Source organism: Nymphaea colorata, chromosome 14 (genome assembly GCF_008831285.2).
Source record: "Nymphaea colorata isolate Beijing-Zhang1983 chromosome 14, ASM883128v2, whole genome shotgun sequence".
Classification (NCBI taxonomy): domain Eukaryota; kingdom Viridiplantae; phylum Streptophyta; class Magnoliopsida; order Nymphaeales; family Nymphaeaceae; genus Nymphaea; species Nymphaea colorata.
In genome coordinates this window covers 659,939-684,101 of record NC_045151.1, presented here as the reverse complement: position 1 = coordinate 684,101, position 24,163 = coordinate 659,939, and the positions used below count along the sequence as shown (strand labels likewise).

General features: G+C 42.1%; 1 protein-coding gene across 2 annotated transcripts; it reads left to right on the top strand.

Moving 5' to 3' along the window:
• The first annotated feature begins 7,994 nt into the window (after positions 1 to 7,994).
• Positions 7,995 to 14,321, top strand: LOC116267611 (protein IQ-DOMAIN 31). Of its 2 annotated transcripts, none has more exons than XM_031649453.2 (7): positions 7,995 to 8,529; positions 9,192 to 9,322; positions 9,964 to 10,179; positions 10,714 to 10,917; positions 11,664 to 11,744; positions 12,006 to 13,164; positions 13,963 to 14,321. In XM_031649453.2, the coding sequence occupies exons 2-7, from the start codon at positions 9,233 to 9,235 to the stop codon at positions 13,992 to 13,994; spliced, it is 1,782 nt and encodes a 593-aa protein (XP_031505313.1). In that variant the 5' UTR covers positions 7,995 to 8,529; positions 9,192 to 9,232; the 3' UTR covers positions 13,995 to 14,321. The 2 variants fall into 2 exon arrangements, with proteins under 2 accessions (XP_031505313.1, XP_031505312.1); XM_031649452.2 differs by having other exon boundaries at positions 8,000 to 8,529; positions 9,883 to 10,179; positions 13,963 to 14,263.
• Positions 14,322 to 24,163: the final 9,842 nt, after the last annotated feature.

The window sequence follows — 24,163 nt, the reverse complement described above, 5'->3', positions numbered from 1 at the left end:
AAATGTGTGACAAGATGTCACCAATTTGAGAAAGAGCTGCAAATGAAAAATATATTATCACCAGTGTGTGTATGTGTGTGTGAGAAAGAGAGAGAGAGATCTAAGCAATATCTGGATTTTAAACTATGGATTAGTATTTGTAGATTGAAACAAGCCACGATGAACTGGCCCCCAAGTATTAAATTGCATGCATGCATCTGTAAAATCATAATGATCTGTAAGTGGGTTCATATTTTCTCTTTGGTCTCTCTCTCTCTCTCTTTCTTCCTGCTTCAAGTAGCATACTGTAGCTGATTGATCAGAGACACAAAATAAGGTGTGTCTATTGTTCGATTCTCGTGGCCGCTACTCTTCTTTGTAGCGCATATTGGAGTCGAGCAGTTTTTCGAGATTGTAGTTATATGATCAATCGATCTGCAGTGGAAAGATAAGTTAAAAGAAAAGGAAATCAGGTATTCCTTTTCGTTCAAGTGAGCCATCAATACTTTATCCTTGCGCCTTTATATATTCTCCACCGACAGTCTCATATGTGACCTAACACATTTTATCTTGGGAAGAAATAATGCCACCGACAGTGTTTTTTCTGGGCAATCTACTTACATGATAAGAAACCAGTTAAAACTCGGTTCATTGAGCCCACTTTTGAGCTTAATTTCTCCTGTCAAATTGAGTGCTCACGCTTGAACATGCCGATATAAGTTTTTGTTCAGCTCTCTCTTAAACAGAATTATTTTCAACTAGCTATTAATGTATCCCCCCTGAAGGATTATTGCTTTTTCAATCTTGGAGTGGAATTTGAATTCGACCATGAAAAAAAATTATATCATATCGGAATTTTTGTGTGTACAATCTTCTTTAGTTGTCTCAAGTTCCTATAACAAATATGAATTAGCTGAATTTCAAAATTGATTGCGAATTATGTTATCGAATCATACTACTTGAATTGCAGTTCAGTTGAATCTATTGGTATTGGTCTCTTACATATCCTATACTGGTATCTCATATACATGTATGAAAAGTGAATGGTGACTTAACTTTTTAGAGTCATCCAGCTATTTAATCAGCATTGTTTGATCTATCATGATGGACTATCTAACCTATCTAATCAGAGTTGTTTGATCTATCATGATGGACGGTTGAGAAAAAAACAATGAGAAAAAGATAATAGACATCTTTATCATCTAGTATCAATTCCCACTTTTTTTTTCATGTTTTCACTCAATCATCAATCTGCATCAGATAGACGGCCCTAATTAGATGGTTGGATGGCTCTTAATAACTAGAGTCACAATTCATATATATATATATATATATATATATATATGATTCATCATGATGGATAAAAGGAAACAAAGAGAAAAAAAAAGCTATTAACATTTTTGCCATATAGTAATAGTTTATACCTTTTCTTTTCTTGCTCACATGCCTTTAAGAGATGCAATCAATGTTGTCAATGTCGGTATTGACCTGTGTTGGCACATTTTTCCCTTTTCTTACTTTTAAAAGTATTTTTTAAGTAGATTAAATAGGTTTTAAAATTGAAAATGTAAAAGGTAGTAATTGGATGTTCAACTAGTTCTACCAAAAAATGGTATTTAGATATAGGACCAACTACTCTTTGGGTTTTAACAGTTTCATTTTTTTGTTAATAGTATGGGAAGGGACCCTTTCTTCCAGCAGGTTCGCATTCTAAAGGGAGCCCCCAAGGGCTTGGTGTAGCTGGTCGGACATGCAAACAGTGCGCTTTTAGTTTTGAAGTGCAAAAGGTGAAAAGTGTATTGAACACCAAGTTGACGGTTGCATCGGGTCATAGATCCATCAGTGTCCAAAACCAACTATGAACCCCAAGAAAGCAAGGGGAATTGTCGACCTCTTATCGGGGTGATGAGTTTTCCTCACTCACCCCTGAGAACCTGAAGGCTTCTTTGGCGCCTAAGAACGGGGACATTGCATATTCAAGTTGGTGTATCCCCTCATCTTATAAGGTCTAGGTGAATAGCACTCAAGAGAATCGAACTATGATATACGCTACAGCCAACAGGAAACCTTATGCCGGTAAGACAATTAAGGTGTTGGAACGCCATGAATTTGTACCGAGCCCAGGCAGAAACCTTATGCCCAGTAAGGCAATTAAGGTGTTGAACCACCTTGAATCTGTATCGAACCTTACCTGGTTTTATATTCTTATCAAGAGTTTAGGGTCCAATTGGATTTGGGAGTCATCAGATCAAGCAAAAAGTGAAGAAATACTTAGTTTCTAGCTTTTCAAATATAAGACAACTGGTGAGAAAGCAAAATAATATTTTTATATGACATGCCTATTTATGTGTTGTGGGGGCCTTTGCTTGCAACTACTTTGGTGACAAAACATGGTATGTTTCACATCCAGAATATGTGGTTTGCAAATCAAATAATACACATAGCTAGTGAATATTTTACCTAAATCATCTATTAAACAAAGCTAACATTCTTATACTACAAAACAAAATACAAGTAAAACAAAAAAAAATGTTCAATAATGGTGTTAATTTGCGGTCATATTCTTATTTTTTAATTCCTCAATGTGACCATGTTTGTGTGGAACAGGTTATATGTTCGGCCCCTAACACGAAACTGCGAACTGTTAAAGAAGATAATGTCAAAAATGCCCTTGACTAAAAGTGAAAATTAAAAAATGACTCCTGGTGGAACACTTAAGAATAAAATCGGCCTCACCTTTATATTGGTAATTCTCAAGAGGCCAAACCTTACCATTACCTCGTGCTTATTTATTTTTTAAATGAAATAATAGTGAATTTTTTCTTTTTTTCCCCATGGAAATTAGGAAAATGTGGAAAACTAAATATATTAATTCACTCTCTTCATATTCCGTGGTTTTAATTGGAAGCCTTTATTTGACAGCTGTTGACAAAAGTATGATCTGTATTAAGAGATTGATGAGTATGTGGTTGGTGAGGAAGATATTCAAACAAGCTCAAACTATACACTTTACTTTTTTTATTTATTTATTTATTTATTGTTCTTGGGGTCTAAAGCTGTTTTGGGTTTTGCATGAACTTATAGTTACTCCTTTAGCTCGAAAGTAGTGTCTCGGATCGTTTGCAGTTTATAAAAATAATACTCACAAGTCAAACTAACGATTGGGCTTTCACCTACCCATCAGCCCGACTACCTATGGTAGGAATAAGCATGCGGTTAGTGATCATGAACAATTTTGGCCTAACCAAAAGTAAAAGTTCATGAAATCTAAACTAAAATCACTGACTTTTGACCCAAAAAAAGAAAAAACTCATAATCCGATACAAGCTTCTCTCCTATCTACAAGTTGGGTTATTCAGGTTAAGTCATTGTCACATATATCACAGTATTATACAGTGAGGAATTTCTCGAGTATAATGTGACAAAATTGTATATCTTGAGAAAATCTTGGTAATTTAAAAAAAACATTTAATAAATCCTGAAAATTATACAAAATAAAAATCATACAAATACAAAAAAGCAAAAAAAATGCATATAATATGGGTATAATACTTGACCAAACTTTTAGCCTCAGTTATAGGCAATGTTTAAGGCACGCGGCACGCCCCAGTTTTTGAACCAAATCGGCAGTCGCTGCTGATTCATGGAATTACCTGAATCTGTTGTGAATGTCAGTAAAAAAAATAATAATAAGATGTTTCTTGCTTGAAATTATGGCAAAAGATTGGGTTCCCAAATGAACAATTGCGAAGAATATAAATGCATTTAATGAAAACTGAGAATTTCATTATAGGAAACTAAAATAAGAAAGAAAACTTGAAGGATCACTACCCATCTCTAAGCTACCAAAAAGTTTAGGTAGATCTTGGACTATCATAATATATATATATATATATATATATATATATATATATATATATATATATATATATATATATATATATATATATATATATATATATATATATATATATATATATATATATATATATATATATATATATATATATATATATATATATATATATATATATATATATATATATATATATATATATATATATATATATATTCCCCTCCTCCTTGTGCCCGCCCCCAGAGTCCAACGTTGCTTTGGGACGAGGGTGAATAGTGATTGCAAACCAAGTAGCAAAAAAAAAAAAAGTGATTGCAAACCAAGTAGCAAAAAAAAAAAAAAAAAAAATTAAGAGTTGGATGGCATCCATTTCTTTAAGATGCCTTCTGCCTAATTTAAAAAAAAAGAAAAAAAGAAAATGAAAGCAACTAATGCCCATAAGGTAGAATGTCTATAGTCTCTCATTGTTACCTTGACAACTAATTCAAATATATTTATTCATCTAAGCAAGTCTGTCTTTAATGATGGTGCTTAATTCCTTGAAAAATATATATTTTAGGATTTTTTTTTCTTTTTTATGTTCATCCCAATGACCATATGGCAAAATAAAATTCAACTAAGGAGAGCCCTTAAACAAGCAAATTTCAAAAATAATAAAGGGCACATTATTCTCACAGCATAAACACATAAGGTGCTAATTTGTCATGAAGAACGCAACAAAAGAAGTTAAAAATTCAAACGCAACGGATGGATTTATGAATCATAAACTTGCAGCAGGTAGCTGTCAATTTGTCAGTTTCCCTCCAGTCATGTGTGAATTTGAAAAAGAATCCAACATTAAACTAGTACATGGCTTACCTATTAAATGGCCAGGCCGTTGAGTTGAATTGTAGAAAACAATTTTTCAGGTCTCTCTCTGGCATTATATCTGAATGCTGCCTAAGAGCCCATGTGGTCCACGTCTAGAAAAGTTTCTTTTCTGGTTCTTAACTTTCTGAGTTCTAAAAAAAAAAAAAGAAAAAAAATTGGTTGTCCAGTTTTAAGAAAAATATAATATTTGGTAATTAAACCTAAAAAATCTAAAAATAGATCTTTTTTTTTTTTTTTACTTTGGAAGAACCTTTGAAATCCATAAATAAATGTCTCATTCCACTTCTTCCTTCTGTGCTATTTTAGAATATAAAGTCTGTGCCTTAAAGACAAAAAGAAATAATAAGGACCTTCAATTTTGTTATCATAATTTTGAGAAGGACGTAAATACTCATTTTGATGATAAATAACAACAATCACATTTAACTTTTGAGAAGTGTAAAATAGCCGATCGGTTTGAGTAACGTAGTCAATGCATCCATAGTTCAATTCTCATGATGACATTTATGACACTCAAGTAGAATGGTGCATGTACAACTACCCAAGTTCCAAAGCCAAGGTGTTTCAGCTTCTCTCTCGAATAATGAGATATCCTTATGTTCTCCTGAAAATAACAATGATCCCATTAGTTTAAACTTCCAAACAAATATATATATATATATATATATATATATATATATATATATATATATTCAAACAAACGTTTCATTAACTTATTATTTAAATTCAAAATCAATGGATTAAGTGTTGTTCTAGTCTGCTTCTTCTTTGAAAAATATTGTAATTAGCATAGACGACGCGGTTTTAAGTGAGCTGGTTTCCCATTAACTGATGTCGCCTAATTAAATATAATTTGTTGAGGAAAAAAGTTGCCAATTTCAGCGTTGCTTTAATAATTTCAGTTCGGTACAAAACGTACTGATCAAACCATGCATTGTTTGATTAATCAATTCAGTTACACATTGTTACTGTAACTAGACCTACTGGGCGTCGGCCTGGCTCGGCTAAAATAATTTTTTTAATATAAAATAATTTTTTAATATAAAATATATTTAATGATAAAATATATATTATTATTAAATAAAAATAATAAAAAATGTTAGTCGAGCCGAATCGGACCTCATCGAGAGCCAACCCGAGCGAATTGGCCAAAAAACATTACCAACGTTATCTTTTTGAAAAAATAAATGATATAAAAAAATAAAAATAAATTAGCCAATTTAGTTTCAAAGGATAATTTGAGGTGGCTAATTAAGTAAAAAGCACGCATGCATGGGTCCATTCATAATTCTAAGAAAGCGTTGAACAAGTCAAATGGCTAAGCAGTAACGTGGGGTCGATGAACAAGAAATGACCAAATTTATATTAAAAAGTAGCGGTAATATCATTATCAAATCCCAAAATCGATCCCAATCTTTCCAATTATTGAAAATAATGTTTCCGCGTTAAACTTGTTGCACCTTCTCAAAATTAAAGAATTAGAGATTAAGGCACCTTGTTAATAAATAATGGTTAAATTAAATGAGTGATTTTTTTAGAAGTAAAATTGTACTTGAAGTATATTACGGATTATAAATTTGTTAAAGTAAAGATCAAATGGGACAATTTTTTTTAGTAAATTACAGCTTTTTTTAATAATTAACTATAGAAACATCATGAATGAGAAGGTAATTATTTTTTGTTCGGTGAACGTAATCATGAATAGAAACATCAAGTCTTGCAATATGGAGTTCAGTACAATGAGAGCAGTTGATTTTTCTTTTTTTTTATCTTCGAAAAACGCATATACATGTCAAAAATAAAACTATTCTAGTAGTTTTCTTTAACAGGATCATCATAACCAAATTCACCAACTTAAATAAAATTGAAGTCACTTGTGCACCTAATTATATTTCTGCACCTCAGCCAAGGTATATGAATTCTCTCTCTCTTTCTCTCTCTCTCTCTCTCTCTCTCTCTCTATATATATATATATATATATATATATATATATATATATATATATATATATATATATATATACCAGACCTATTCAAAATAATTTTAATTTTTTTTAGTCTTGTTGTGTGCAAGTGGCCATTAACGAAACATTGAAAATTTAGTTTTTGAGTGGATTGGTGTAATGGACTAAGTCTGGAGTTTGTATTTTGAATTCCTGAGACATCAACAAGAGAAAGACAAGTCATTGTTAAATTCGAGTAGAACAGTAGATATTGAGGAAGGGAATGCAATCACCGATATGCAATGTAACCCCAAAATGATAGCTGTGATTTGGAGAAAGCAATCGACGACTTGGTCGAACACCATTCCTTCCTCAACTGCAAGCCACCCACAGCCGCTGCCTGCAGTTCTCCTTCTTACTGTTACCTCAAGCATGGAGATCATCACCGTACAACCGTTTAACCTCGGTTTCAGATAAAAAAAAGTCACCGACATGCAAGTTGAAACACAATAAAAAGGATTGAGTGGAGGCTTTCGCTTTGTGCCGAATAGTAAATTTTATTTTAATATTGTTTACAAATTGAAGAGGGCTTTATGTACACCACAATGGAGTAGTAGTCGGTAAAGAAAGAGAGGAAAACGAAAGGTCTACCTGCTCCGAGCCTTGTTTTTCATCAGGCCCACGTGACCGATCCGCTGGGCTCGCCTACGTTTCTCGGTTTTACCGAGTCGGTGCGAGGCCGTCCGTCTCGGCCTCAACCGGGTCTTCTAGACCCGATTCCTAATCAACGGTTTTTTTTTTTTTTTTTAACATGCTCTAACTAATAACCATCTCAGGAAAAAATCTGCCACCGACTGCCTTAGGAGGGCACTTTGGTCATTATAAAAAAGTCGTAAAGCCGTTCACCTGACCTGCGGGGACCGCGCGGTTGCTTCAATCTAAAGCTCAGAGTTTGCCAACGTACCGGAAACACCCCTCGGGCACTACTTCTGGACATATTAGGGTATGAAGGCCGTTGGAACGCGGATCTGGATCTGGAGGCCGGTACAAAGGGTCCACTTGTGGAGCCTCGTGCGTTTCTCCTTCTCATAGGAAGGCACCATTCCCTGGACCCAACTTTGCAGGTAATATAGATCCAGACGCTCCTAGAGGCTCTTTCGCCGTTGACTCAAAAGACCATGTACATTATAGTAATTTAAATTAAAATAAAAAATGAAAATGAAAAAGAGGATTGTTTATTGATTCGTCTGCCTTCTTTTTAGAGAAAGAAAGTGAAAGAATTCTCTCTCTCTCTCTCTTTCTCTCTCTAATTGAAAAGCGCAGTGGTTGCTGTGGAGTGAGAGTGACTGTGTGTGTGCGTGCGCGTGCAGCCGGCCCTCCTTTATTATTTATTTATTTATTTATTTTTGGAAAAACAGCGTTTTTGAGTTGCAGACTTGCAGTTAGCAAATAAATAAAGGGAATGAGAGGGAGGTGGTGGTGCTGCCGTTCCCCTGCCTCCTTCATTCGAACACGGTTGAGTGAAGAAAGAGAGGGACTGAGCTTCAGAGTGAGTAGGAGGGTATAAGCAGAGTTTCTTGGTTTCATTTCAGGGAGAACGTGCTGAGTTTCCTATTTTCATTCCTTTTTCTTTTTCCTCTTTCACTTGCTTTCTGACAAAGCTCCAGCTCTCTCTCTTTCACACACACACACACACAGATCTCATATATCCTTTCTCTCTTCCTACTTTACCTCTCTCTCTCTCTCTCTCTCTCGCGTCTATCAACATTTCTTTACACAAGCAAGCACACACAGAGGGAGGATGGCAAGCGTTTGATGAAGGGGAGATTTTCGAAGCAGGGTTTGAGGGAGTGCTGCATTGCTTCAAAGTGTGGTGAGACGGGTAAGCTGTCTCAAGTGTTCATCTTCAATTTGATGTTAAAGCTTCCTTGTTTCTATCTTCTCTGTGCTACAATTTGATGATGGGTCCTTTTTCGTTTTTTTTTTCCTTTGCTGATGGTTCAGTTTGTCTTGTTTGGGATTTGATTGTTGGGTGGATTTCGTTTTCTCTGTGGGTAGTGGTTTCTGTTGGAGATGGAAGTTTGGTTGGGGTTAGAAGTTCAGTGTTTCTGGGTTTCTTTGTAGGAAAAATGTTTTTGTGCTTGAAATCCGAGTTCACAATTTTATTTGTCTTGGGTTTCCATTCTTATGAGTAGATCAGTGCTGATTTTGTTTCTATTAATTGTTCAAAGATTTGGATCTAATTTCTCGTTTTTAAATTTTCTGCATAAAAGCATTTCCTGTTCTCTCGTTCAGTGGTTTTTCCTTCCATAGTTGGTTCACATCTGCATTCTAGTGTCGCCGCGTTCATACCAGATTCCCTTCTTTGTTTTCTCCCCTTTTTTTCTGGTTCATATGTAATTTATTGAGTGGCAACTTAGATCAGTGACAATTCCGGTATTCCTTGCATGGAAAGGCATACATTGCGAGCTGTCACGTTTGGTTATTCTGCTTTTCTCCCAGTTGCGTGATTTGCTTCTTCATGGACTGTTTTGCTATATGTAGGGTTGTAAAAGGATTTTCTTGATTGGAATCTTGCTGTGGCTATGGGAAAATCTCCTGGTAAATGGCTCAAGACGCTACTGTTTAGGAAGAAAAGTACCAGATCCAGTTATACAAAGGCAAGAGGCGATCTGGTGAGAATATTACTGACTGAAGCTGCACAAATTGGACAAGTTTTTTCTTCCAATTGCTCAATTGGAGTTTACCAGTCGCTTGCTTTTAGCTAAGGCTTTTTATGTTTTTGACATACAAGTAAATTCTTATCAAGCTTGCAATGTGGTTGTGGATATATGGTAGTACCGAAATTTGTTATATTTTTTTAATTTTACTCTTGTTTGAGTTTACTAGTGACCAATCTTAAAAAAACTTCTGTTTCTTTATGGGAAAAATACTACTGAAACCTATTTCTCTTTGTTTGCATTTCTGAATTTCTTTGAACTTCAATTTCTTTTTTTCCTGAAAAGATAATTTCTAGGAAAACTTCTTATAAAACTCTTGCCTGGACATTGCTAGAGAATAAGTTGGTTACTGCATTTGGTAGTTTATGTTGTCCATTTATGTGCACTTGCACATTCCTCATTTTCTGTCCAGCTTATCCTTTCTGCTAGTATCTTCCTTTTCCTTCTCTGTATGGTTTTGTGCTTCATTTTAATCAGTTCCTTGGAAATGTGTTTGGAATAATTTGTGTGCGAAGGTCACAGTTGAGAAGGAAAAGCATGGCTCTGGAAAGGAGCCACTTGCTGATTTGTCTGTGAATTCACCCTTGATTTCCCAGCCTGTTCCTACCAAAAATGACACAAATGACTCCATTCCTCAACCTGAGAGTACGTGTGCTGCTGAATTATCACCTGAAGTTGGACAACCAGTGCCTGCAAGTCAAGATTGTGAGAAACCTGATGCTGCTGTTGGAGCTGGACTATCCCCTGATCCAAGGAACTCGAGAGAAGAACAGGCAGCAATAAAGGCACAAGCAGCTTTTCGAGGTTACCTGGTAAATTTTGCTGCTTTAAGTGTCGACTCTGTAGATATGAATTGATCTTAAGCTCTTTGCAAATATTTGTATATATTTAAGCCATTTTAATGACATTTCCTAATGAATTCTCATGACATGACTTTCAAGTATATAGTTGCTCCTATTATTCCAGCATGTTGCTTTATCTGTGCTTATGATTTTTTATCTTCTTTGATTGTGTGTTGACTCCCACTGCAGCCAAGTATTTGATGCAGGTGGGAGCGTCCCTATCTAGTTCAAAGACATGCATTAATGGAATTTGGTGGTTTTTTTTTTTTTTTTTTTAAGCTTCATAAGTTTTCCCAGATTTTGGACCTTTGGCATGATAGAAGTAGTTACAGTTTTTCTTTCAAAACCAGTTTTGAGTGGTATTTCAGTATATAAAAAGGGATCAAACAACTCACTCTGAAGTCAGGCCTCAGTTTGTGCTTATTATCACTAAGATATTTTAAAATGATCAACTTGGTACTTACCCAGCTAAATGAAGCTCATTTCAATGTGTAAACTGATCAGGCACGTCGGGCATTTCAAGCCCTTAAGGGGATCATTAGGTTGCAGGCACTTGTCCGCGGGCATTTGGTAAGGAGACAGGCTGTGGCAACTTTGCTTTGTTTGCATTCAATCATAAAGGTGCAAGCAGTTTTCCGTGGCCGAAGGATCAGACATTCTGATGTTGGACTAACCATACATCAGAGATTTGGTGGAGGAAAGATCATGGTAATACTTAGCCAACACCTACCTTAATAAAGCATCATCTATTTGTGGTCTCTTTATGTTTCTTAGTTGCACAATCTTTTTTGTTGGAGTTTGAATGCAGTTTGCACACACAATGTGTCTATTTTGGTGGGACATGATCTATGATTCTATATAAATCTGATGTCCAAATACAGCTGTTAAGTTATGCTTAATGTGCTTTAGGTACTACTTGTTTTGGAGCTGATGTTGTGTTTTTATATATCCTTGGAGCATCCTTGTCTTCATAAGTTTTCCTCTGTCATTTTCCCTCCTCAAAATGACACAAAAGGTTCAATATTTTGATAATATCATGATCTTATTCTGATAACATCATGATAATTTTGCAAGTTTCTCAAAAAAGAATGTCCTTTTTGTACATGTTAAGTATATATTTCTTTTTTTTTCTGTGTTTCTTGTTTTAAAAAGCTTAATGGTTGTTCCTTACCTTCTATTTTGTAGTTTTTTTCTTTTTACAACCTTATTCTTTTATTCTGCAAGTGTTAATTATAACTTGCAAGATTTCTCTGAGATTTTTACAAGATAACCTTGAGAAAAACCTCGCCAAGGTTGATACTGCTCTCTCTCTCTCTCTCTCTCTATATATATATATATATATATATATATATGTTACATTTTCTCTCTTCAGAACTAGTTTTTTTTTTTAAAATTTTTAATTGATTTTGTCCATTTTATTTTTGGACCAATTATCTAACTTCATTTTCTGCCAGAACACCATGTCTTCTACTGCTGCGGTGGTAAGGCCCTCAGCTCGTACAGAGAAGCTGCTGTCCAATGCTTTTGCTAGAAAGGTGGGTATACTTTACCTCTTGCATGACATTGCTAGTACTCCAAAGGGTTTTTGTTTTCTTAGTCCATATAATTCAAAAGAGGGATGTTTACATGCAGCCATTCTTCTTAGTAGCCTGCCTTTTGGAAGGTTGTATGACATTTCCAATGCAAATGAACGAGCTCAATTTGCTAGTTACTGTTCAGATTTGGCCTGTATACACTTTTTCCTTCTTAATCTATGGTTTGTTGTTCTTCTCACTATTCTCCCTGCATTTTTTCAGCTTCTAGTTTCTTATACTATGGTAAGGCCATTGAAAGTCTACTACAGTGAAACTGAACCAAACTCTGCTTGGAGCTGGCTAGAACGCTGGACAGCCATTTGTTTTACTGTTCCTTCTATTCAGTTAAAGAGAGGAATTGATTCAAAACCACAAAAGCACACTGCCCGTGCCACAGAGAATGATGGAAGCAGGATGAAGCGCAGTGTACGCACACGCCCAACAGCACATGGTGATACCTCAACCAATGCCAACAATTATGAACCTGAAAGATCAAAGAGGATTCTAAAAAAAGTACCTGCACAGCCTGTTGAGGAACCACAAAGTGAGCTTGAAAAGGTTAAACGCAATTTGAGGAAGGTATCTGCAAATCTTACAACTGATATTTCTTCAGATCGCCAGGAGATGGAAACTGAGAAGCTGAAGCGCAATTTGAACAAGACTACAAGTTCCTCAGTTGAGAACCATGATAATGGTGAAGCTGATTCTATTGATAAGAATAGGAAAGCTACTACTGTAGCTCCCACTGAGCAGCCTGAACCAAAGGCAAATTCTCGGCTGATAACAGATTCTCAACAGAAGATAGATTCTCAACCAAAAATAGATTCTCAACAGAAGATAGATTCTCAACCAAAATTAGATTCTCAACTAATATCAGCAGATTCTCCATCAAAGATGGATTTTGAACCTATATCAATAAATGTTTTAGCCGACTGTTCTCAAATTGATAATCCTATTATTAAGTTAAATCCAATTGAGGTATCCCTACCAGCAATTCCATTGGAAAATGAGATCAAAGATGGAAGCCTAGCGGATGTAGATGGGGAAATAAATTCAAATCCAAAGGATGATCAAGTGCCTGCAGGTGGTCAGAAAACTAGTAAAAGGCGATCTTCATTTCCAGAAAATGGGTTGCATAAGAGTCCAGCTCTGCCTAGTTACATGGCAGCAACTGAGTCTGCAAAGGCCAAGTTACGTTGTCAAGGTTCTCCAAGGTTTGGCTCCGATGGAACCGAAGGAAATGGTGTCACCAGGCGTCATTCTTTGCCTTCAGTTTCCAATGGGAAAGTGAGTTCTTTGTCCCCAAGAACACAGAGACTTGTCCAATCTGGGAAAGGAAACATTAGAGACAAGTCACTCCTGTCTTCTCGGGATGGAAATGGTAAGAAGACTTCAACCTCGTAACTGATTTTTATGTTCTTAAAACTACTTTTTTTTTTTCTTTTGTTCTGCTTTTGGAAGTCAAACAGAAAAACTGATGCAGTCTCTTTTTACTTCTGTTATTTGCTTTTTAGCTACCAAATATATTAGCCTATAAAAGTCACACCTGGCTTGGCAGGTCTTGGCTCATTCGTAGTTGAATATCACTCAGGAATATCTTTTTATTAGTTCAATTCAGAGTATGGCTGGTTCATCTACAGAATTTTGCCAGCCTGGGTTAAGTTGAAGTTATTGTTTGTCTTGTTCGTCTCTGTGTCGATCGTTCACTTAGACCTACAAATAATTTATCAGTTCGAGTTTTGATGATAGAATGGTGCTTTCACTTTCCAAAAGCAGAAGCTAAAATAGGAAATCTTACCTCAAAACAATAGGAACGTTGCCTGTGATAATTCATGTCTTATCAACAGTGGGATGTCATCACATCCTTGCTTCAAGTAAACATATTAGCAGCCTAGATATCTGGCCTTGTTCAGGCTTGTTGAGGATGAAAAACCTGCTCATGACCACATTGTGATCAGGTTGAGCTAGGGCTTGCTTTATGAGCTGAATGGACGCCTGCTCATTTTGAACATACAAAAATGCTAGATTTGTGGGGACACTGAAACAAATACTAATTTTGCACCCTAGCTGATGTTGCTATAACCTGATTTTTCTTGTAGCTGGGCAAATTGTGGTCTGGCCAACTAAAATCATACAATGTTACATGCTTCTCACTGTTTGTTGTGTTCCTGATTTGCAGAGAAAGTGGTTCATGCAGAATGGCGGAGGTGAATGGATCTTGATTATGTCCTGTTGGGCAGGCAAACACTTTTTTCTGTGGTGTAAATTGTTCTAGAAAGCTCTAGTATTTTTCCGGTTACAGGACGGTGCTTTCAGGTGTTCGGGGATTATGTAAATTTTCAAGGTTTCAGAGCTTGATTTGGTTGCGAGTACCCACAGTTGTTTCCTCTATTTCTATGTGTATTTATTGCTAAACCTGCAAACTGAAGACGTCCCGATGATTGTCTGCTGCTGAAGATTTGGCTTTCTATACTTGTTAATTCTGGTCCCTTGGATGATTGTATGAACATCGCCAGTAGTTTCCTGAGGTTTTTTTCACCCCGCAAACTTGCATTTTATGATCTGGCTACTAGAAAACTTTCATTGTTCCCTGGGGAAGCTGGCTTATGCCTGCATGTATTCCGGTTCCTTCCAGCTTGAGCTCTGCCATATTGATTTCTCTGCAGATGCTACATTGATTTTTAGTTGCTTCGGAATAGTAATGACACCCATCTCCGAGGCTAATGAGATCAAACTTTACATAATCCTTATTGAGAACAAACTATCCTTCTGGACAACTTAGAGCTGGATCTGCAAGGTCTGAACAACCTAAGCATGATAACTGGAATAGTTAGAACTTCAGTATCCTAGCCGAGTGATCTCATCAACCCGTGTTGTGGGTAGTCCCTAGTTCTCTCAAATTTGACATAAATGGCATTATATAACTTCACCGATGGGAAATTCCATATGTTACAGGGTAAATGCATGGGTTCACTTTGAATTCAGCTATTTGCCTGCTAGTGAGATTTGACCATCTGGTTAGGTTTGTTGACAGAAGCGAAGTCGAAAGAAGTGAAAGTTCAATTTTCAATCGCTGTATATGGGGGAGATAAGCACGTGTGCCACAACTCAGCCAATGGCATCAGTGCCGGAATCGGAGAACATGGCGGCAGCGCCGACCACCACCAGACCTGATCGCCTGGTTAGGGATGTTGACAGAAGAGAGGTCGAAAGAAGTGAGTTCAATTTCCAATCGCTGCTTATGGGGAAGATAAGCACGCCTGCCGCAACCCAGTCAATGGCATCAGTGCCAAAATTGGAGAACATGGTGGCAGGGTCGACCACCACCATTTGAAAGAGGGAGGAGGGTTTTTCTGTAGTGGAGAAGATTGTTTCTGGGTTGTCCTGGGCATTCACGTATGGCACCTGATCTGTGGAGACTCCGCTGCTGTTCAGAATTGGGACTGGTCTCTCTCCTAAATGAATGCGTTCCTTGGCATAATCTCGTAAGAATTTTCATGCAGCTTAACTTTTTCTTTAAAAAAAGCAGTTGTGTTGCTGCTTGAGATCCACCGCCAACATTAAGTGGAGTCTTTACGCAAAACTTAATTCTTTGGTGGCAACATCTGCTCAAAGTCAAGCTGTAAATAGATAGGATTTAGCTGAACTTTCCAATTGAATGTGGACGGGACAAGTTTCATTGACAAAGTGACTAAGAACCAGGTCCCAGATACAAATTGTACCGGACTATGTCAACATCCAAAACTGATTACTAACAAAATTTGGAACTATATTAACTTATTCCATTTGGTTCTGGATTGATTATGAATTTAGTAACTCAAAGCTGAGTAGAGCTTGATCTGCTCATGTTTATGAATGAATTAGGACGATCTGAGTTTGGCCCATGGACTCACAACAGGTTCAGCATGTGGCTAATGATACACGTCAGGTCAGAGTTGGATCATGTTTATCATTACTAAAGAGCTGACTGGACCATATATCTCAATGGATGGATATTTTCAAAACCACTTTTTTTTTTTTCTTGAACTTTTACCTGCAAAGCGTTGAAACTTAGATCCAGACGTGAGTTCATATTCAAGGGTAGACACTAAACCCAGCCTGATTGTCAAGCAAGATCTATACTGTGTGAGGGTGGCTTCATTGCCAGGCAGGTACTGTGTGGAGGTACTAGATACATGATACATATCAAATCCATTTGTGTTCCTAGTATATTTGAACATCTTGCAGTGCATTGCTCCTTGTCATTCGACCATTTAAGTTGCACCTATCAGGATCAAATCTAAATCTTGCCAGACCCACCCTTGTGTAGACAAATGTCAAAGGCTGACCACCCAACTCTACGAGTCTGTTAGGTGCATGGCCCAGAAACTGAGCTAGGTCAGGTACGCAAGCATAATGTGTGACTAATCAGGAACGGTCGTCTAGACACGTTCTACCCGGTGTCTCCTTCCCTGGTGACGAGCTAGCCCATTCGATTCGACCGTTTTCGTCGAACCCGCGCCTAGCTCGCGATTTTTCGTGGGTTGGGGAAGATGAACGGAGGAAGGAAGAACCCGCCGGTTCTCCTCGCCTGTGGACTTCCGGTTGAAGAGGAACCAGAGAAGCTTGAAGAAATGAGGGAGATCACCGCTGTGATCTCTCGGTTGCAGAGGTTGAGCTACGAGAAGCTCTCGGGTTGAGGTGTTTCAGACAAAGACGAGGAAGAAGATAATTCCGACAAAGGGAGGAGGAAAAAACGGAGGATGAGAGAGAAGATCTCAAACTTTGGTTATTTTTCCATTCAAAAACTTAGGGCAAACAATGCAAAGAGAGTATTTAAACTATAGCATGACTCGGTTCGGTCTAAGTCTCAAACCGGGTCGGTACATAACTAAAACAGAACTGAAACAAAACCGGTTCCTCACTAAACTGCTGGATCTGGATCGCGTCCTGGACCGGATCCTGTCAAAACTGCTCCAAACTGACCCGTATCGCTGTAAGCACTCTGTCTCGACCTGAAATGGCTCCGTCTTGGTCTGCTATGGTCGGTTCGGACCTGTAACTCCTCCCACTCGGTCTGAGTCAAGTGGGCGCGCGTGGCTAGGTCGGTCAACTGGGCTCGGTCTAGGTTTGACCGGACCTAGCTCGGTCAACTCCGTACGTGGACCCACCTCGGTCTGGGTCGGGTCGGCTGGGTCTGGTGGCTGATCTCGGACCATCTCCCTCAAGTCAACGCTGGTGTAGTCTAGGCTGGGCTCGGCTAGCTGGGCCTGGATGCTCCAAGTAACATCCCTACACAAAAACGCTGCCCCCGTTGGAAAGGTCTCAGTGTGCGTTAACCTCTCAACAAGAGTCGGCCTCCTGTCCGTGTGCTGGTGCCGCTGGTGCCTGAGGCTCATTAGCCTCACAATAGAAAGCGTCGCCTCGCCCGTGCACTGTCGGTGTCTGCTCGCTAACCTCCCTAGAACTCTCGGCTGGTGTCGACAGTGGCCTGATAACCTCCCTAAGGCACGAGTGGCATCCTGCGCCGTGGCTTGCCTGTGCTCGGCACCCGACTGTCTCCTCTGCCGCGGTAACCTCCCAATGGCCTGTGATAGAGCCGCTGGCGGTCTCCTCGTCTGCGATAGCCTCCCCAAGCCGCAAGTGACCTCCTGTCTGCAGTACTTGGCTGTCCTGCCTGCAGTACCTGGTTGCGTCCTCGGCGCCCTGTAGCCTGCGACGTCCCTCGGCTGTGTGCTTGGCCGTGCCCAATGGCTGTGTTGTGCCTGTGGCCGGCAGTGGCTGCCCTTCATGGTTACCTGGTGTAATGCTTTGCTTGGATCGGCATCTACAGTGCTAAGGACTACATCAAATATGGTTAACACAGCCTCACAACCTCCGTCACACCGTGGCCAAGTCTCACCCTCACCAAGCCTCTCATGCCCGTCTGGCGACAAAGGACTCGCGCAGGCAGGTTTAACGTACCCGGCCCTGGGTTGTCGATGGGATTCGGCAGCAGTCTCAGCTAGTCCTGGTCGAGTCCAAAGTAGGCTCGTATCAGATCCACCCTCCTTAGAACAAGCTTGTCCCCAAGCTCGACCTAGCTGAGACTTAGACCGAACCGAGTCATGCTATAATTTAAATACTCTCTTTGCATTGTTTGCCCTAAGTTTTTGAATGGAAAAATAACCAAAGTTTGAGATCTTCTCTCTCATCCTCTGTTTTTTCCTCCTCCCTTTGTCGGAATCATCATCTTCCTCGTCTTCGTCTGAAACACCTCAACCCGAGAGCTTCTCGTAGCTCAACCTCTGCAACCGAGAGATCACGACGGTGATCACCCTCCTTTCCTCAAGCTCCTCTGGTTCTTCTTCAACTGGGAGATTCAGGCGGAGGAGAACCGGCAGGTTCTTCCTCTTCCTCCGTTCTTCTTCCCCAACTCACCGAGAAGGCCAAACCGACGCAGGCTCAGCGACCACGGCTGAACCGAGAGGTCGTGCTGGCCAACAGGGAAGGGAATCGTCGGGCAGAGTGAGTCTAGACGACAACTCGTGCCTCCGGTGATACACTGGTGGGAGCCTAGGTCCGACCGCCTAAACTAGCTGTCGAATGCCGAACTCCCTTCCCAAGGATCTCTTGAGATAGACGCGGAAAACAATATAAGAGGGCTTATACAACTCAATTCCCGCCGGACATGCAACCCCGATTAAAATTTTTCCCACTAGGACGTGAAAACTGGAATGGTTTCCCAAAACCCCAAAGGCCGACTCCTATCACAGACGCAAGGAGGATCGAGGCTAGTACAACCGATGCGATACAAGTAAACACTCACCTCACTCAACGCGCATCACATTCAAGCAATCAAACCATAACAAGCATGCCTAGACGAGCAAACCACGCCCGCAACCCCTAGGTGGTCAAGCAGCCCGTAGGTGTGACTTCGGCACTCGTGCCTAAGAGGACCCCGGTCGGTCGCAACGCCTTCAAGGTGGGCTCAAAGCAAGAACACTCAACCCCGCTCTATAGGAGGGAATCAACACCAACCTTCCCGAAGCTAGTCCGGGGTCACGCCGTGACCAAAAAGTCCAGGTCACAGCACTCAGCAATCAGCCCACTCTGTCACGTGGGGTGATCCCACAGCTCGGCTGGAGGAAGGAGAGCGGTGCGTCCCGGTTCAGCCCCTTCTACTTGGTTTTGCCGCAGCAACACAGAGCCGCAACAAGAGATAACACCTCCCGCGCAGCCTTTGCTTCAGCAACTCGAGAGTAGCAGGGATGAATCCTGCTCAGTCCTGGTAGCTCTGCAGCAGCTACAGAAGACAGCCAAGGGAGAGTCGGCCGCTGCTTACGAACGGTCGTCAGGAATGCCCATCTCTGTTTTCCCCTTCGCTCAGAACGTCAGAGAATAAGGGTTCGGTTCAGTGGCTTCACGGCACCAACAGAAAGGGGTTTTCTCAGCAGCTCGCGGCAACCATGAGTGAGGGGTCCTTCGCAGCAACAGCAGCAGCACTCGGGTCCCTCCAAGGAGCAGGAGATCGAACAAGCCCTTCCTCACAGCAACACGAGGGTTTCAGGTTCACAGCTCGCTCGGGTGCTCTCTGTTCCACCGTCTTCAACAGCGCATCGTCGACTCCTCCTCAGAAACACAGCAAGGAACAACTCTTAAACAGGGAAGGAAGGAAAGCAGGAATGCACAGGAGGAGGGGGAAAGAGGAGCACCGGTCACGGTGCTTCTCCCAAAGACAGAAGTCGATTCGAGAAAGCTAGAGGCAAAGCCTCTGTTTTGGAGGACGCTCGAGTCGTTGTCTGCGGGTGGAAGAGCGTCTACCAAGGGAGGATGGCGAAACCCAGCTGAGAAGCCGTCGTTTGGGGGTTGTTCAAGGGGCTCCAACACGCTCGAGGAGTAGATGATCACCAGGAAGACGAAGCCCGACGCAGTTGCAGCTCAATTCGTCGAAGAGGAGCACGCTCGAGCTCTTCTTACACAGGTTCTGGAAGAAGACGACCGCCAGACCTTTGGAGCTTCAAAAATTCGCCATAAATCGTAGGGAGCTCCTAAAATCGTCAAACTTGGCTGAGAGGCAGCCAACACGTCAAGGATTAGACGCCCAAAGTTTGAGGAGCAACCGAGCACGGAAGACCCCAGTCGTTGAGCCCGAAACCTGCGTTCTTCAGGAAGCTCGTCGCCCGTTTTCTTAGCAGATTTCTTCATTCTGAGCTCCAAATCGGACGAAATAAGAAGAATGCAGCAATGAAATCGGTGTGGATGGGTTTATAACTAATAAACGAAGAGAATGGAAGTAAAAACATCACCGGAATCCATTGTAATCCCAAAAATGACAGATTCCTGGGTTGCGGTGGTTACAGGCGGCGATATTGAAGAAACGCTGCCGATTTCCGCCCGATTTCGTTCGGGGTCACCCACGCCGCCATCCACCGTTCGATTTTCACGAAAATTGGTGGATAGGAGCGCATGGATGTTAGGAAGCGAACGACACTAGAGTCGGGAAGATCGGTCGGTCGGATCGCCATAAAATGCGCTGTAAACACGAAGTGGTCGGCGGCGGCGCCTGTCAGGAACCCGCCTGTTTGTTCTTCATTTTTTGGCCTCGCCAGAAAAACGGCAGAACCCGCCGGAGATTTTCAAAACACTATTCCAGAGTCATTTCTGAGCCAAATTGAACGTTCTTGGGCTAGTTTTGCTCAGAAATCTGTTAGGAATCTTTTGGTATTGTCATAAACACGTTTTGATTCTGCTGGTGACCGGAATCATCGCTGGAGTGCTCGCTGGTCACCGGAGTTGGGGAAGAGCAGCGTTTGAGAATCCCGTGCCTCTTCAAATCGCTGTATCTTCCTCATTTTTGAACGGAATCTGATGATCTTGGGCTCCCTGGATGCGGAAATTTGTTAGGAATCTACCCAGAGGATCATCCACACAAATTTATCAGTAGTTTGCACTGAATCGAAGCTGGATTGCACGGTGGTTGCAGCGATTGGGGAAGAACAGCGTCTGCACTCTCACCGTTCGTTCGATTCAGCTGAGCGGATGCTCTGATACCAAACTGGTGGGATCCCGACTGCGAGGGCTGTCGAAGGCCGCTGTCTAGAGGATCCCAACTGCCCAAGATCTCGCTCAGCTTGTTCGTTGTGGAAGGATTGAAACGGAACTGGAAAGAGGCTGTTCGTCGACTCAGCTTCAGGCCTGACAGAGTGAGCTTCACTCTAAAATTCGTAACAATTTGTGGAAGAGTCCAAAAATCCCGAAAATTGGTGGAGGGGAAGCCAACATCCTCAGGAGTAGACGCCCAAAATTTGGGGAGAATCCAAGCACCAGAAGGCCCACTTGTTGAGCCTAGAAGTTGCCCATTGCCTGACGGTGCTCAAGACCACTCGCCGCCCGAAACCACCTGATTCATAACATGGCCTCCAGGAGTGCCGTCCGTGGTCCGATCGACGCCAAACTTGGTGGGAATGATCTTCAGGATGTCAGGAAGAAAATAGCACCGAGATCAACACAATCCGACGATCCGATCGCCAGAAACAGGAATTGGTCGGCGGAAATGCTTGATAGAGACCAGCCGCCTATTTCCGATCGATTCTTACTCGATTCTTCACCAAATCCAGAAGTTCAAAATGCAAAGTTGCAGTAGACTTCGAGAGGAATGCAATGGAGGCAAAATCTCCAAAAGATACCGGCGATAAGAAGCTCGACCGAAGAGGAATACGCGTCGGCTTGTTGAGGCCTGCACGCGTCTCTTTCCTGCCCGATGCCACTCCTTTTCGTCGGAATCCGTCGTCTGAGGATCACCGGAGGCACGAGTTGTCGTCTAGACTCACTCTGCCCAACGATTCCCTTCCCTGTTGGCCAGCACGACCTCTCGGTTCAGCCATGGTCGCTGAGCCTGCGTCGGTTTGGCCTTCTCGGTGAGTTGGGGAAGATGAACGGAGGAAGGAAGAACCTGCCGGTTCTCCTCGCCTGTAGACTTCCGGTTGAAGAGGAACCAAAGAAGCTTGAAGAAATGAGGGAGATCACCGCTGTGATCTCTCGGTTGCAGAGGTTGAGCTACGAGAAGCTCTCGGGTTGAGGTGTTTCAGACAAAGACGAGGAAGAAGATAATTCCGACAAAGGGAGGAGGAAAAAACGAAGGATGAGAGAGAAGATCTCAAACTTTGGTTATTTTTCCATTCAAAAACTTAGGGCAAACAATGCAAAGAGAGTATTTAAACTATAGCATGACTCGGTTCGGTCTAAGTCTCAAACCGGGTCGGTACATAACTAAAACAGAACTGAAACAAAACCGGTTCCTCACTAAACTGCTGGATCTGGATCGCGTCCTGGACCGGATCCTGTCAAAACTGCTCCAAACTGACCCATATCGCTGTAAGCACTCTGTCTCGACCTGAAATGGCTCCGTCTCGGTCTGCTATGGTCGGTTCGGACCTGTAACTCCTCCCACTCGGTCTGAGTCAAGTGGGTGCGCGTGGCTAGGTCGGTCAACTGGGCTCGGTCTAGGTTTGATCGGACCTAGCTCGGTCAACTCCGTACATGGACCCACCTCGGTCTTGGTCGGGTCGGCTGGGTCTGGTGGCTGATCTCGGACCATCTCCCTCAAGTCAACGCTGGTGTAGTCTAGGCTGGGCTCGGCTAGCTGGGCCTGGATGCTCCAAGTAACCTCCCTACACAAAAACGCTGCCCCCGTTGGAAAGGTCTCAGTGTGCGTTAACCTCTCAACAAGAGTCGGCCTCCTGTCCGTGAGCTGGTGCCGTTGGTGCCTGAGGCTCATTAGTCTCACAACAGAAAGCGTCGCCTTGCCCGTGCACTGTCGCTGCCGCTGGTGTCCGCTCGCTAACCTCCCTAGAACTCTCGGCTGGTGTCGACAGTGGCCTGATAACCTCCCTAAGGCGCGAGTGGCCTCCTGCGCGGTGGCTTGCCTGTGCTCGGCACCCGACTGTCTCCTCTGCTGCGGTAACCTCCCAATGGCCTGTGATAGAGCCGCTGGCGGTCTCCTCGTCTGCGATAGCCTCCCCAAGCCATAAGTGACCTCCTGTGGCGATGCTGTCCTGCCTGCGTCCTCGGCGCCCTGTAGCCTGCGACGTCCCTCGGCTGTGTGCTTGGCCGTGCTGTGCCTGTGGCCGGCAGTGGCTGCCCTTCATGGTTACCTGGTGTAATGCTTTGCTTGGATCGGGGTCTACAGTGCTAAGGACTACATCAAACATGGTTAACACAGCCTCACAACCTCCGTCACACCGTGGCCAAGTCTCACCCTTACCAAGCCTCTCATGCCCGTCTGGCGACAAGGGATTCGCGCAGGCGGGTTTAACGTACCCGGCCCTGGGTTGTCGATGGGATTCGGCAGCAGTCTCAGCTAGTCCTGGTCGAGTCCAAAGTAGGCTCGTATCAGATCCACCTTCCTTAAAACAAGCTTGTCCCCAAGACTGTGGTATCCCCTTAGGGTGACCCAACCAATCTCTCTCAGCCCACCCTCTCTTCTAGTTCGTTGCCCTTTTGACCCCCTTTTGTGGCTCTCGGGATGGGGTCCATAATCTCTTGGTAAAAACCGAAGTAGAGACTCTTGCCTTCGATCCTAGTCTGCCCATGCACAACTGGCCCCTGTGGTCTCTCCGTATGGTTTCCCTCTATCGTATACCTGACCTTTGAGCCTCTTGGCTCTAATATACTGGCCGCCCGCAAACACTACAATTTTGGATTTGGGAGTAAGGGCGGGTAAATAGAAAAACACTTGATGACAACACGGTCCATAATCCCTTGGGAGCCTTTCAAGTTGGGATCCTCTAGACAGCGGCCTTCGACAGCCCTCGCAGCCGGGATCCCACCAGTTTGGTATCAGAGCATCCGCTTAGCTGAATCGAACGAGAGTGCAGACGCTGTTCTTCCCCAATCGCTGCAACCACCGTGCAATCTAGCTTCGATTCAGTGCAAACTACTGATAAATTTGTGTGGATGATCCTCTGGGTAGATTCCTAACAAATTTTCGCATCCAGGGAGCCCAAGATCATCGGATTCCGTTCAAAAACGAGGAAGATACAGCGATTTTAAGAGGCACGGGATTTTCAGACGCTGCTCTTCCCCAACTCCGGTGACCAGCGAGCACTCCAGCGATGATTCCGGTCACCAGCGAAATCAAAACGTGTTTATGGCAATACCAAAAGATTCCTAACAGATTTCTGAGCAAAACCAGCCCAAGAACGTTCAACTTGGCTCAGAAATGACTCTGGAATAGCATTTTGAAAATCTCCGGTGGGTTCTACCGTTTTTTCGGCGAGGCCGGAAAATGAAGAACAAACAGGCGGGTTCCTGACAGGCGCCGCCGCCGACCACTTCGTGTTTACGGCGCATTTTCTGGCGATCCGACCGGCCGATCTTCCCGACTCCGGTGTCGTTCGCTTCCTAACATCCAGGCGCTC

Excerpts from the sequence above, each read along its gene's own strand:
- LOC116267611 (XM_031649452.2), top strand. The coding sequence starts at position 9,233 with ATGGGAAAATCTCCTGGTAAATGGCTCAAGACGCTACTGTTTAGGAAG. Across the intron at positions 9,323-9,882 it reads CAAAGGCAAGAGGCGATCTG|GTCACAGTTGAGAAGGAAAA; the intron begins GTGAGAATATTA and ends TTGTGTGCGAAG. Across the intron at positions 11,745-12,005 it reads CCAATGCTTTTGCTAGAAAG|CTTCTAGTTTCTTATACTAT; the intron begins GTGGGTATACTT and ends GCATTTTTTCAG.